Source organism: Chlorocebus sabaeus, chromosome 9 (genome assembly GCF_047675955.1).
Source record: "Chlorocebus sabaeus isolate Y175 chromosome 9, mChlSab1.0.hap1, whole genome shotgun sequence".
Taxonomy (NCBI): domain Eukaryota; kingdom Metazoa; phylum Chordata; class Mammalia; order Primates; family Cercopithecidae; genus Chlorocebus; species Chlorocebus sabaeus.
The window spans coordinates 113,319,074-113,332,464 of record NC_132912.1 but is presented as its reverse complement, the minus strand read 5'-3'; the positions used below and the strand labels follow the sequence as shown (position 1 = coordinate 113,332,464).

Sequence of the window (13,391 nt, the reverse complement as noted above, 5' to 3'; positions counted from 1 at the left end):
CATTACCAAATTACAACCACAACAGGATATACAGGCTAGAGAGTGCCTTTCAGATTCGTGTGCACAGAAGGGACAGAACCTTTACTCTTATTAAGCTAGCCCACTAAATGCTCCTTTCCCTCAAGCATTACCCCAACTAAAAAGTTCATATTTTTCAACCTACTCCTTAACAGTCTAATTTTGTTAAAATGTTTTTCTCCTCAAAGGATTTGTTAACAGAAGCATTGCTATTTATACTTAAATGCAATTTATCTTCAGAGAGAATTTTCAAAGCTCTATTTACTATCTTCAAACTGACAACAGTCTGTTCAGTTTCAAGTTTTTTATATCTCTTCATCCTTTACAAAGATGACTGGTTTAGAAAACGTTTTTAAAAAGGTGAAATAAGAAAGATGAACCATTTTCCAAAACAATACTATGAACTATTCTACTGCATTTACATACATTTAAAATATGCATTTATAACACTTATATATTACATTCAAGTTTAAAAAGCATTTTCATACATACTATTGCATTCCATTCTTACAAACCATCTAAGGTAGACAGGGCAAACATCCAAACATCTCCATTTTTAAAGTGAAAAGAACAATTCGAGAGGCTACGTGCTTTGCCCAGTTTCACATAGCTAATCAGCCACTGGGTATAAAGCAGAATTCAGATCTGTACACTCTAAACCCTCTACACTAAGCTGCAATCCCATATAAAGTATTTCTTGGGTTTCATGCATACATAACCTCAGAAAATTAATGATTTCAATAAACTACCCTAAGATACCCAGGTCTTAATATATTTACAATTCAAAAAACAATACCTACCATAAAAAAAGTTACTTTTTCCAGATCCATTTCTGCCCACTGGAAAATTTCAAAAAGTACAAGTTATTTTACATAAAAACCAATAAAGGTAAAACTGTTTACCTTTTTAAAAATACTCAAAATTTTTAAAATCTCATTTTCTAATACATCTTAACATCTGAAATTAAACAACGGTGAACAAAAGAAACCAATAAAACAACTTTAATCACCAAATGAATTCAATTTTGTACAGACTTCTAATAGTTTTTTTCTTTAAAGATATTTCACAGTTGATCCTTTTCCTCTTACCCAATAGTTTACAATGAATAGGAGTAGCTAAATATACTACCTGGCTCCTATAATTTATCATATTACAACGGATATATAATTCTATTTAACTATATATATGTTTAACAATTGAAAGATTCATATATTGCTAACATTCTAAAACAATCATTTTAAATCCTTACAGTGTTCTAATGTTTATAATCAACCCTATATTATCATGTGTAGTCTCACAGAACCACAAAAGTATAAATAATTTTAAGGTACTTTTTGACTAACAAAATTCAAATATAAGCAATTCAATACTTAAAAGGATATCAAATCCTTTTGATTTTAAGTAAGTGTATTTGTTTAGTGAAATTTTCAATGTTAAGACTCATAAATAACTATGTCAGTCTTCTCAATCTTGAGCCAGAAATATTCTGAGCAAATTAACCACACAGTTACCACCTTTAATGCAAAGTAAATCCCAAAAAGATCATGTCATGCCAGAAAGGACATACTTTTTTTAAAAACGCATATGACAGACATAGGAGCCAGCTTGAAAGGGGCTTTCAGTAGCTAAATCTAGGGGTAATCTGAGCACCAAAATGACTAAATAAATGATAAATTATTGGTGGGGGGAATAATCCATGCATCCATACCAATAATAAAAAAATAAATAAGTAGGTAAGGAAGGAGGAGAATTACCAAATGCCAAGTTGTAAATGTGAAAGGAGATCTGGAAATGAAAAATCATTTTGTGACCATCAGAATAAAGGTAAGGGTCATCAACAGATGCTAAATGTAGGCACAAAGTTTGAAAAGGAGCACAAGATTTACATGGTCCAAAAGCATCTGCCTATATTACTTATTAGTTGCAAGGGAAAAAATAATACCTACACAGTGGAAACATTAGACCTTGACTGGGTGATCAAAAGTAATATCAGTAAGAGTCAGACCTCATGTGCCTCCAGATGTGGTATCCTGAAAGGGATACAACATCACTTATGCCTTAATTCTCAAAAACAACGTTATAAAAGACAAAAGCTGTGGAAATGATCCAGATTAAAGGAGACTAAAGAAGCATGACAACTATGCAACACCTGCTCCTAAATTAGATCCTGCACTGGAGGGGGGAAAATGCTATCAAGAACATTTCTGGGTCAGTCAACATAACTGTAAAATGGACAGATTTTTACTACGTATTAAATTTACTTAAGTTGTAAATTGTACTTTATGAAAGAGACTATCCCTCCTCTTAGAAAGTACACATTAAAGTCAGAGATAAAGGACTGTGGCATAAATAACTTACTCTAAGGAAAAAAGCGTGTAGAGAGTGGAAATGATATAGCAAGTGGGGAAAATGTTAACAATAGGTGAATCTAGGTAAAGAGTTTATGAGTAGTCTCTGTACAGTTCTTATTGGGGCAATTTTTCTGTACATTTGAAACTATTTCTAAATAAAAGTTTAAGATGACAATTTATCATTAAATGAATAAATATTTCAAACCATAATCCATCTATAAATAACTGAAATTTTAAGAATTTCTTTGTAAGAATTACTCTTACCTATAGAGTGGAACACTACATAGCAATTTTAAAGGATGCTGAATATTTAATAAAGAAAGATATTTCAAGATTTATCCTGAAGGAGAATAACAATTATCAATAAATTATATGATGAACCCATTTTTATTTAAAAAGGCTTAATTACAGATGTATACAAAGACTAAAAACAAATTGAGGCAAATACAGTTTATATATGGCCCCAGATTCATCTTTCTCAACCCAGGCCTTGGCTGCCAATCAATGGAGAGGCTCAGTCTACTAACACCTCTGGTAGATTCAAGCTACCTTGGGAGTACATTCAGGTACTCCTTAATTGTGAAGATGGAAAGGAGGCTATAACTCCCTGACTACTTCCGGGTGTTAGTTCCCAGGGAACCACAATCCAAAAGTTTGGAGGCATTAATGCCGGATGTAGAAAACTTGGACCAATGAAAGACAGGTGCTAGCAAACAAATCCTTGTCCGAATCCAAATCCATTCCTCTATCATCTGACCTTTCTAAGGCATGGTGGGTCCACAAAGTCTGTAAGTTATTCAACATGACTGCAAACCACCTGTGTCTTCTTTAGAAATCTGTGACTGGCTTTTCTCTTCATTCTTGCCCTCAAACTGCACCTCCCATTAAAGCCTTAGCAGCTAAGCCTGTCTGTGCTGTTTTCTAGGAAACCAGGACTAACCACAAGTATAGACTGTTATTATTAAGAATGGTTATCTCTGAAGAATCATGGTGTGCAGTAAAAAACAAAGAATGGTTACCTCTGGGTAAAAGAATTATAGTTTATCTTAATTTTCTTCCTTTTAGCTTTTCCATAATGTTCTATAACTAACATGTATTTCTTTTGTTAAAAGGTTAGGGGGAAAAAATCCCTAAAAAGATACATGTTTGATGCATATACCCAACATCAGTACAAGAGATATTTTTTAATAGTCAACATCATTCATCAATCAAAGTGGTACGCTTTCACCAGATATTTTTAAGGCAAATCTCAGTACATAACTACTTTTGGTCTTTCTTACATTACTAATGTGCCTGGTTTTAAAACATGTTTAATCAGGAGTTATCTTGGGTTCATTTGTTTTAAAAATCATTTTCCTTTGTAACAGTGACTGTTAAATCTAATGCTGCAATCACAGTAGTAAAACAGCTAACTGATAATAGCTAAAACAATGGTATTTGATGGACCTTATAGATAAAATGTAATCATTCTAGCTAATAAGTTATTTTACAGATGATTTATAAAATCACACAAATGAAATATTAAGATACTTATTTTAAGGTGCAAGTTAAAGAAAATATAAATCTAGTAATTCTTATTTTTCTACATTTCTAAAGATTTTCCGATTGATGAAAAAAATCAGAAAGTACTTGTATGTAAGCAAAACTCCAGTACAATTAAGCCACCCTATGGTATGTCAATTCAATTAAATGACTTCAGTAGATAGAGCACAAGCGGGAAAAAAAGTATGTCTTCTTTATTCCCAACTACAAGGCTGCTATTGATAAATCGAGGGCAAAAAAACCTGCCTTCAATTTTATAATTTTATACAAAATAAAGTATGATTCTCTGAGGGTCTTCTGGAAACAGTAATATGAATCTCACCTGCGTGTCACAGACTAAATTGTGCTCCCCTGAAACAACTGACACCTTAAACCTGAATGTGACAGTATTTGGACATGGGGGCCCCTGGAAGATGATTATGGTTAAATGAGGACATGAGGATGGGGCCATGTGAGCACACAGCAAGACAGCAGCTGTCTGTAAGCCAGGAAGAGCACCTCACCAGAACCTAACCATGCAGGTATCCTGATGATGGATGTCTGACCTCCAGACTGTGAGAAAAAAAAATATCTTGTTTAGGCCACCAGTCTATGGTATTTTGTTATGGCTGCCTTAGCAAACGAATATACCCCTTAGTCTGGACTCTGTACAGCAAAACTGCGTCAATAGCAGTCTGTTTTTCTGGTGTCCAGAAGCACTCCTTTCATCTATCCTGTAAAATACTCAGCAGAATGTCAGAAAACATCTTCGTTAGCTGTATCAGCAAAATGCACACTACAACCTGAGCCATCTATAATGACTACATATTGTTAATGGCAATCACCATTAGCCCTTTATCCTCACACTTACATAAGGGTTCTCATTTAATCTTCCCAACAGCCCTATGAGACAGGTTTACAAATGAGAAAACTGAAGCTTCTCAAAGTCTCAAAAAGAACGCGTGACTGGGATTTTTTTTTTTTAATTATTATACTAGGGTACATGTGCACAACATGCAGGTTTGTTACATAGGTGTACACATGTGCCATGTTGGTGTGCTGCACCCATCAACTCGACATTTACATTAGGTATTTCTCCTAATGCTATCCCTCCCCCAGCCCCCCACCTCCCTATAACTGGGATTGGAACCCCATTCTGTTATGCTCTAAAATTTATGCTCTTCCAATCTAGCTACATGGTCTGTCCTTAGAGACACTGAACTGGAGGGGGGGTGAGGGCAGGAATTCTGGGATCTACTTTGTGAATAAAAACTGTCTTGTCTCTGAAATAAGGCAACAGTCAGCATTTTAAGATATATAACAAGAACAGAAGGGCGCAAATGCTTTAAAACACTCTTACACATACATACAAGGCTACCCAGATAAAAAATGGGTAACTTATGAGTGTCTTATCCAAACATTTTAAGTTCATAAAAATAAGCAATTCATCAGTGCAATAAGACAGAAAAGTTATTTCAAGCAGAAAAATATACATAACTTTACTTAACATTCAAAGACAATTCCTGTCTCCTTTAAGCCAATATACAAATCGACAGAATTTACGTTATCTGTATAGACTATAAATATGACCGAGTAAACCAAGAACACTTACCAATCACATTATGTTTTGAACTGAAGGGATCTACAATTGTTTGATCTCTGTAACTTCGAAAACCCTGGATAATCACCTAGTAAATAAAAAACACTTTTGAGAACTCACCCCCCAAAAAACAATACATTAACATTTTTCTCTTGAATTTCTTTCTTGTTTCTCATTTAATGCAATATACAAAACCTGCAATTTCATATAAGAAAAATTCATTTTGGAAAGTGGTGATTAAAAATCTGCTTTAAAAAAAAAAAAAAAGTCCATTCATCGGTAATCTTTGCCAGTGCAATGCTGCTGGATTTTATTTTTTCTTAGGAATTATAGTTGTCAACCTGTTAAGGATCTTTCAAAATCAAGAACACTGTGTGAGCCTAACTGGAACACTAGACACTGCAGTACAATAGCAAGTCTATCCAGCAGGCCGACCGGCCCCAGCTCTCTTGACTCCAAGACCACCGAGTGCTGCTTTCAGTCACTCACACCGGCCAGCCAGAAAGAGCCCACTTTCCAAAGGAGTGCTCAGAGCCCGACAGATCCAACAGAAAACCGTCTCCAAGACCGTGTGCCTGGGCTCATCTTTGTGGTGGACTCCCGCGCGGGAAGACCATTTTGACAGAAGTAAACAACCGGGGGAGGCGGCGCTCCGCATCCTGCAAGCAGGAGGGTCCCGCTCACTTCGCGGGTTAATCCGGGAGAGGAACGGCCCCCCGCAGTGACACCTGACACCCCCAGCCTGTGCCCCCAAGGCCGCCCCCGAGCCGGGGAGGCCACGTTTCCACACATCCCACGCACATGACCCGTGCGAGGCCACCCGTGCAGGACCACACAGCCCTTACCCCCGCGGCCGCTCCGACGCGGTGCCCCCACCAGCTCTCGGGCCGCCCGGGAAGGCCCAGTCCCACCCAGCGGCCCGCCCGCCCGCCCGCCCTTCCACACCTCTCGGAGATCCTGCCTCTCCCAGACCCGCGCCAGCGGGGAGGCCCGGGCTGCAGAGGAGCACCCCAATTCTCCGCGACCCCGCAGCCGGGGCACTCGCGGGGCCTGGGGCCCCCTCCTCCCCCACAGTCCCCGCCCAGCCCTGGTCCAGCCTGTGGAGAGAGGGAAAGGCTGCGGGGTGGCGCCGCAACACTCCCGCCTCAAGGAGCAGTCCCTACCGGCCCATGACGGGGTGGAAGGACGCGAAGGCCTTACCTGCTTTATGTACATGATTCCGGGCCCCTGGCCTGGAAGGAGACTTGCCCCGGAGCAGCGACCGCCCGGCTGCAGGGTCAGGTGAGGCGCCTACGCGACCCCTCCCCCAAAGCGCCGCTCGCTCCCCTCCAGCCAAACAAAATGGCGGCGCTCGTGAAGGCGGAGTCCGCGCCTCGGAAGGAACCACCTTGCAGCCCTCACAGGGCGTAGGAGGAGTCAAGTTCAGGTCTGCTCTTTCTTTTAGGCAAAACCAGTCTTCCACAGCGTTGTTTGATGGATTTCATTTGAATATAGAATTCTGTAGCTAACGCTTTCCTGAGCCTTAGTCAAAAGCTTCACTCGGAGAAGCCATGACCGTAAGTTGGTCCGTACCCCCTCCGAGCGCGGGGCCAATGGTCGCGTCCACGAGGGGGAAAGGTTCCGCGCCAAAGCCTAGTGGTAGAATCCGAGGGCCAGTAGCGCTGCGGGCCGTCGGCCACGTGATTCCGCACTGTTTAAAAAAGCGGACCGCGCGCGCTGTGCCAGTTCTGGAACACATGGAATGCTGGTGACTGTTGGAATTCTGTGCACAGAGTCCCTGCTGCCCCTTTGTTATAGCTCTCCCTAGGAACGTTTACAATCTTAGCACGCCCCAAGCTGGTTCCGAACTGCCCACTCTCAGGACAACCCCGAAGGGATTTGTCAATGCTCGAAAATTTGTTTTAATACGTGTTAATTAATTCCTCCGGAACTGTTTCTACTCTGCCATCTGCTATAAATCTAGGCAGATCTGTATAATTGCAACAAAGATTTAGGTAAGGCTGAAAGGTTTTAATCTACTTTAAAAACAAAAAAAACAGCCTGAAAGATTAGGTGCTAGTGGCAACCCTAGGTCTCTCTGATCCCTATCAGTCTTGGAAGAAAAACATCATTTGTTTAAAAAATGGATCTCTGAGCTCTGAAATTACTTGCTGGGAAGAGAACAAAATACCCAGATCGTCCCCAGCCCTCCGGCCCGCTGCTGGAGGTAATTCTGGCCTTGATTATTTCTAGATTGAACTATTTTTAATAGCCTCCTAACTGCCTCTGTTAACCAGGGTATCTCCCTAGGAGTCCTTTATGTGGAGCCCGGATAAAATCCTATCCAGCCCTTGCTTTAAAATAAATAAATAAATAAATAAATAAATAAATAAATAAATAGGCCAGGTTGAGTGGCTCACTCTTGTAATCCCAGCACTTTGGGAGGCCGAGGGGGGAGGATCACCTGAGGTCAGGAGTTCAAGACCAGCCTGGCCAACACGGCGAAACCCCCCTCTCTACTCAAAATATAAAAATTAGCCAGGCGTCGTGGCGGGAGCCTGTAATCTCAGCTACTCAGGAGGCTGGGGCAGGAGAATTGCTTGAATCCAGGAGGCAGAGGTTGCGGTGAACCAAGATTGCACCACTGCACTCCTGCCTGGGCAACAGAGGGAGACTCTGTCTCAAAATAAAAAAATAAATATTTAAGCATTTTCTTTTCTTTCTTCTATTTTTTTTTTTCTGACAGGATCTCGCTCTGTCACCCAGGGTGGAGCGTAGTGGCTCGGTCATGGTTCACCGCAGCCTCAAACTCCTGTGTTCAAGCCATCTTCTCCCCTCAGCCTAGGGCTGTGGCCACCAAGCCCAGCTAACATTTTTTTTTTTTTTAGAGACCGGGTCTTCTTATATTGCCCAGGGTGGTCTCTAACTTCTGGCCTCAAGGGATCCTCCCACCTCTGCCTCCCTAAATGCTGGAATTACAGGCATGAACTACTGCACCCAATCTAAACATTTTACTTCTAGATTTTAGTTGTATTATGTAAAGCTTAGGCCAGATGTGGTGGCTCACGCCTGTAATCCCAGCACTTTGGGAGGCCCAGGTGGGTGGGTAACTTGATGTCAGAAGTTTGAGAACAGTCTGGCCAACATGGCAAAGCTCCATCTCTACTAAAAATACAGAAATTAGCTGGACGCGGTGGCGGGTGCCTGTGATCCCAGTTACCTGGGAGGCTGAGGCAGGAGAATCACTTGAACCCAGGAGGCAGAGGTTGCAGTGAGCTGAGATTGTGACACTGCACTCCAGCCTGGGTGATGGAGCGAGACTCTATCTCAAAAAAAAAAAAAGTTTTAAGCCTCTAATTCCTAGTCTACAAAATGAAGATGATAAAACTTCATCATATTCAGAATTACAAACAGGGTGTATAAGATAATCCTATTTACCTAAAATTGTTTTTACATATGTAGGTAAAATATGAAAAGATGGTGACTAAAACATTTAAATGGCTTTCACAGTGATGGGAGTTTTACTTTCTTCCTTAGGCTTTTCCATATTAAATGAATCTTATACAATTAGCTTATATTATTTATATAGGCAGAAAAAAAGATCAGTGAAAAACCTAAAATAATCAAAAGGTGAGCCGGGCGTGGTGGCTCAAGCCTGTAATCCCAGCACTTTGGGAGACCGAGACGGTCGGATCACGAGGTCAGGAGATCGAGACCATCCTGGCTAACACGGTGAAACCACCGTCTCTACTAAAAAATACAAAAAACTAGCCGGGCGAGGTGGCGGGCGCCTGTAGTCCCAGCTACTCGGGAGACTGAGGCAAGAGAATGGCATAAACCCGGGAGGCAGAGCTTGCAGTGAGCTGAGATCCGGCCACTGCACTCCAGCCTGGGCAGTAGACCGAGACTCCGTCTCAAAAAAAAAATCAAAAGGTGATTTTGAGAATGTAATGCTTTTGTTTATATTTACGTATTTGTTTGTCTGTCTCTGCAAGAATATAAATCCAAGAGAGAAGGGACTTCATTTTGTTCCTGCTGTTATTTAGTAACTAATTCACAGAAAGTACTCAGTAAATACTTATGAGTGAAAAATGCACAGAAGCAAAGTACTTACCACTGTGCAGGGCTCACATATGCCAGCTATTGGTGTTTAAAAGCTCCCTATGTCCCCATTTCACCCACCTTTCATCCCCCTTAGGAGCATCATTATCTTCTGGTAAGTACGTAGGCGTAGAACATATTGATCTCCTTTAGCCAGGATGAATAGTTCTTCAAACCTATGAACTATCTGGAAGCAAAGGGACATTCCTGAAAGAAATTGCCACCATAAAGCAGAATGCCAGCTGCACAGTGCCTGCTAGCTCATAGCTAAACAACGGAAAACTGCAGCCTTTGAAACAGTGCCCCAAAGAATTAAAGAAGCCTGTGACTAACAAATTCTTGAGTTTGCAGGATAGCAGATGAGAAAACAAACAACTTGCTGAAACTCCCTCCACTTGTAATATTAAAAAACTGGCTGAAATTGCTTGGAACCAATATGACCAAGTGGAGTTTGCGCAAATGATTTGCTGACATCACAGCCTGAATTTCCAGTGCATGGTTCATACGAACTCCCCCTGAAGTTGACATATGATCCATGTGGTGGCATGAAGAGGTAACTGTGCATGGCTCAGCACTTTCTAGACCTCCCCTTTCCTTCTGCCAATCACCTACTAATCCCAGAATCCACCGATGAATTTTTTTCTAATAAAATTGCTACCTTAAACCTAGTAGAGAGAGACACATTTGAGCTGGATTCCTGTCTTTTTAGTCAACTTGCAATAAAAAGCTTTTCTCAAAAACCTGGTATCATACTATTGGCTTCTAGCACGTCAAGCACTGAGCCCTTTTTGCTTGGTAACATCATTTTACATCTAAACATCCCATTAACAACACATGGCATCACCTCAGTGCTTTTCTTTCTCTCTCCCAACCCCACCTCGGATTGATTCGGCATGATCACTTAGACACACTGGAGTGGGAGGGAGGAAAAAGAGATATTAATCATAAGTCTCTTTAAGAATGGAGTCTTTAATGCTCAAAGCACAGACACATAGCAATCATAATCCCGTATATTTGTGTAGCTCCTCACCCACTTCAAAGTGCTATCATGTGTATGGTCTGTCTTAGGTTTTTTCACTGATGCTGTGAGGAGCAAGAGTACTTATTTTGCATTGGGTTGGAAACCCAAGGGTCTTATGCTGACTCCATTTGACAAATTCCATGACTTGGGACGTGTCATTTTACCATGTGACTTTAGTTTTTCTGTAAATAAAATGGGAATATTCTCTGCCTTTTCAGGCAGCAAAGATGCAGATAGAGATTTGCCCCAACAGGCAGTGATCAGACTTTGGGAGTGCTGGCCCACATCCCGGCTCTACCACTTGCTGACGTATGACCTGGGGAAGATTAACCTCCTGAAGCCTGTTTCCTCATCTATAAGAAAAGATTTTAATGACATCTATGGAAATTTCCTTGCAGATAAATTAGGATGATTTATTTAAAATAACTGGCACAAGACATAATGTTAGCTATTTTTGTTATTAGTTCATAGCCAAACTTGTATTCAGCAAATCCCTGGGAAAAGACAGCAAAGAGCTTTCAGTTTAGAAAGGTCAAAATGCCAGGAGAAAACTGACCAAAGACTCTGGGACCACCCAACCCCTCATTATTCATTTATTCATTCATTGAACAGATATTTACTGATTACCTCTAGCGTGAATGCGTCGTTTTTTTTAAGACGAATCTCGCTCTGTCACCCAGGCTGGAGTGCAGTGGCGCAATCTCGGTTCACTGCAAGCTTTGCCTCCCCAGTTCACGCCATTCTCCTGCCTCAGCCTTCCCAGTAGCTGGGATTACAGGCGCCCGCCACCACGCCCAGCTAATTTTTTCGTATTTTTAGTAGAGACAGGGTTTCAACGTGTTAGCCAGGATGGTCTGGATCTCCTGACCTTGTGATCCGCCCGCCTCAGCCTTCCAAAGCACTGGGATTACAGGCGTGAGCCACCGCGCCCGGCATGAATGTGTCTTAATAGTGTTGAGGAGGAAGAAACTTTTCCTCTGCCCTTTTCATGTTTATGGATGAGGTATGGAGTAGGGGGGTATCCATGAACATAAGAGGGCAGGAGCTGAAGGCTTGGTGGTGATCCCCTGTAGTCCTAGCTACTCCGGAGGCTGAGGCGGGAGGACGACTTGAACCCAGGAGTTCAAGGCTGCAGTGAATCATTAATGTGCCACTGCCCTCCAGCCTGGATGACACATTAGCAAACGAAAGAAACAGATTTTAATCACTTACGTACATGTGGGAGTTCACAAAGAAATGTGACTCAAAAAGGCAGTTACAATTTGGGGCTTATATACCCCAAATGGAATTTGAGACCAGCCTAGCCAACATGGAGAAACCCTATCTCTGCTAAAAATACAAAAATTACCCGGGCATGGTGGCCTGCAACTGTAATCCCAGCTACTAGGGAGGCTGAGGCAGGAGAATTGCTTGAACCCAGGAGGCGGAGGTTGCAGTGAGCTAAGATCACACCATTGCACTTCAGCCTGTACTCCATCTCAAAAAAGAGAGAAAAAAAATCCATTTTGACTGTGTGCTCATTGGTCAGAGAAATAGCCACAGGATGGGTTTACGGACCCAGTGCAACCAATGTGAAACAGACTTGACCCAGGACTTCATTTATCACCTGGCCTTTGTAAGCCTCCACTGGATCAGGGGAGCCATAAACATGTTTGAGCTCACTGTCAGCTCAGATCCTATGTCCAACAGCATTCAAAAGATCCAGGTGTTCCCCTTTTCCTAGGGTTCAGTACTCTGTTGAGTTTTAGGGTCAGATTGAAGGAAATGATACTGAATATACCCAAGGAGAAAATACACCTTCCTTAGGACTCAGCTTCCCCTTCAGTTGATAGGCTGTGGTGTGAGATCTGCCTCCCGTACATAAACTGGATGAGGGGTTGACACTTCCCGTTGCAGTGACTGATATCGGCCTGTGCTCGCTCAAGCCTAATCTAATTTGGTATGTAAGTGAAGCTGTACACACTGTCACTGGCTGCCGACTTATCTCACTCCTAGTACAACATGGTCTATGAGCCATAGCCACAAACCCCTATGGATCATAGACTTAAACAAGTCCTAAGACAAAATTATAATGAATTTAGTTTAAAGATCTTAATTGGCTTTACTTGTGATTCTAGAATCAGCAACACCTCCTTCTATGAAAAAGAATGCATATTCTGGTGAGTTGAGCAGAGGATCACGGCTTTCTAGGTAGAAAAGGGCTGAGGAAAGCAGACAGAAAACAAAACACAGTTGTTTCAAAGTTACTCTCCTTGTAAAGGTTGAAGCAGAGGAAGCTTCCTCATCATGCTGGCTAAAACAGGCCTATTTGGGAATTTGGCTATTTTCTCTCTCTCTTGATTTCTTGAAAGGTCAGATAAACAACTTAGTTTTGGCATGGTGATGTGGAACTTCAATATGAGTAAATCAGTTTTGGTTTGGTCTATTGGGTCTAGTGCAGGAGCTCCATGAAAACCAGTGACCTTCTATAAATTTTATTTAACAAACCTAAGAGCTAAAACTGCAAAACTCCTAGATGAAAACATAAGAGTAAATTGTTGTGACTTTGTGTTGGCAGTGATTTCTGTAATATTTCGCCAAAGCACAAGTAACACACACAAAGAAGATTAATTGTACTTCCTCAAAACTGTTGTTCACTAAGAGAAGTGAAAAGACAAGCTATAGACTGGGAGAAAATATTTGCAAATTATATACCTGACAATTTACATGTGTGTGTGTGTGTGTGTGTGTGTATCCAAACTATATAAAGAACTCTTACAACTCAACAATAAAAGACAAACAGCCCATTTTAAAAATGGGC

At 41.3% G+C, this 13,391-nt stretch overlaps 1 protein-coding gene across 1 annotated transcript in view; it reads right to left on the bottom strand.

Annotated features, from left to right (window-relative positions):
- SMC3 (structural maintenance of chromosomes 3) overlaps positions 1–7,058 on the bottom strand; it is a 37,284-nt gene extending 30,226 nt beyond the window's left edge. The window contains exons 1-3 of the mRNA XM_073019325.1: positions 6,691–7,058; positions 5,503–5,578; positions 819–857 (exon numbers count right to left, since the gene is read on the bottom strand). Of these exons, the coding sequence (XP_072875426.1) occupies positions 819–857; positions 5,503–5,578; positions 6,691–6,705 (130 nt within the window). The 5' untranslated portion in view covers positions 6,706–7,058. The remainder of the gene's footprint in view (positions 1–818; positions 858–5,502; positions 5,579–6,690) is intronic.
- Positions 7,059–13,391: the final 6,333 nt, after the last annotated feature.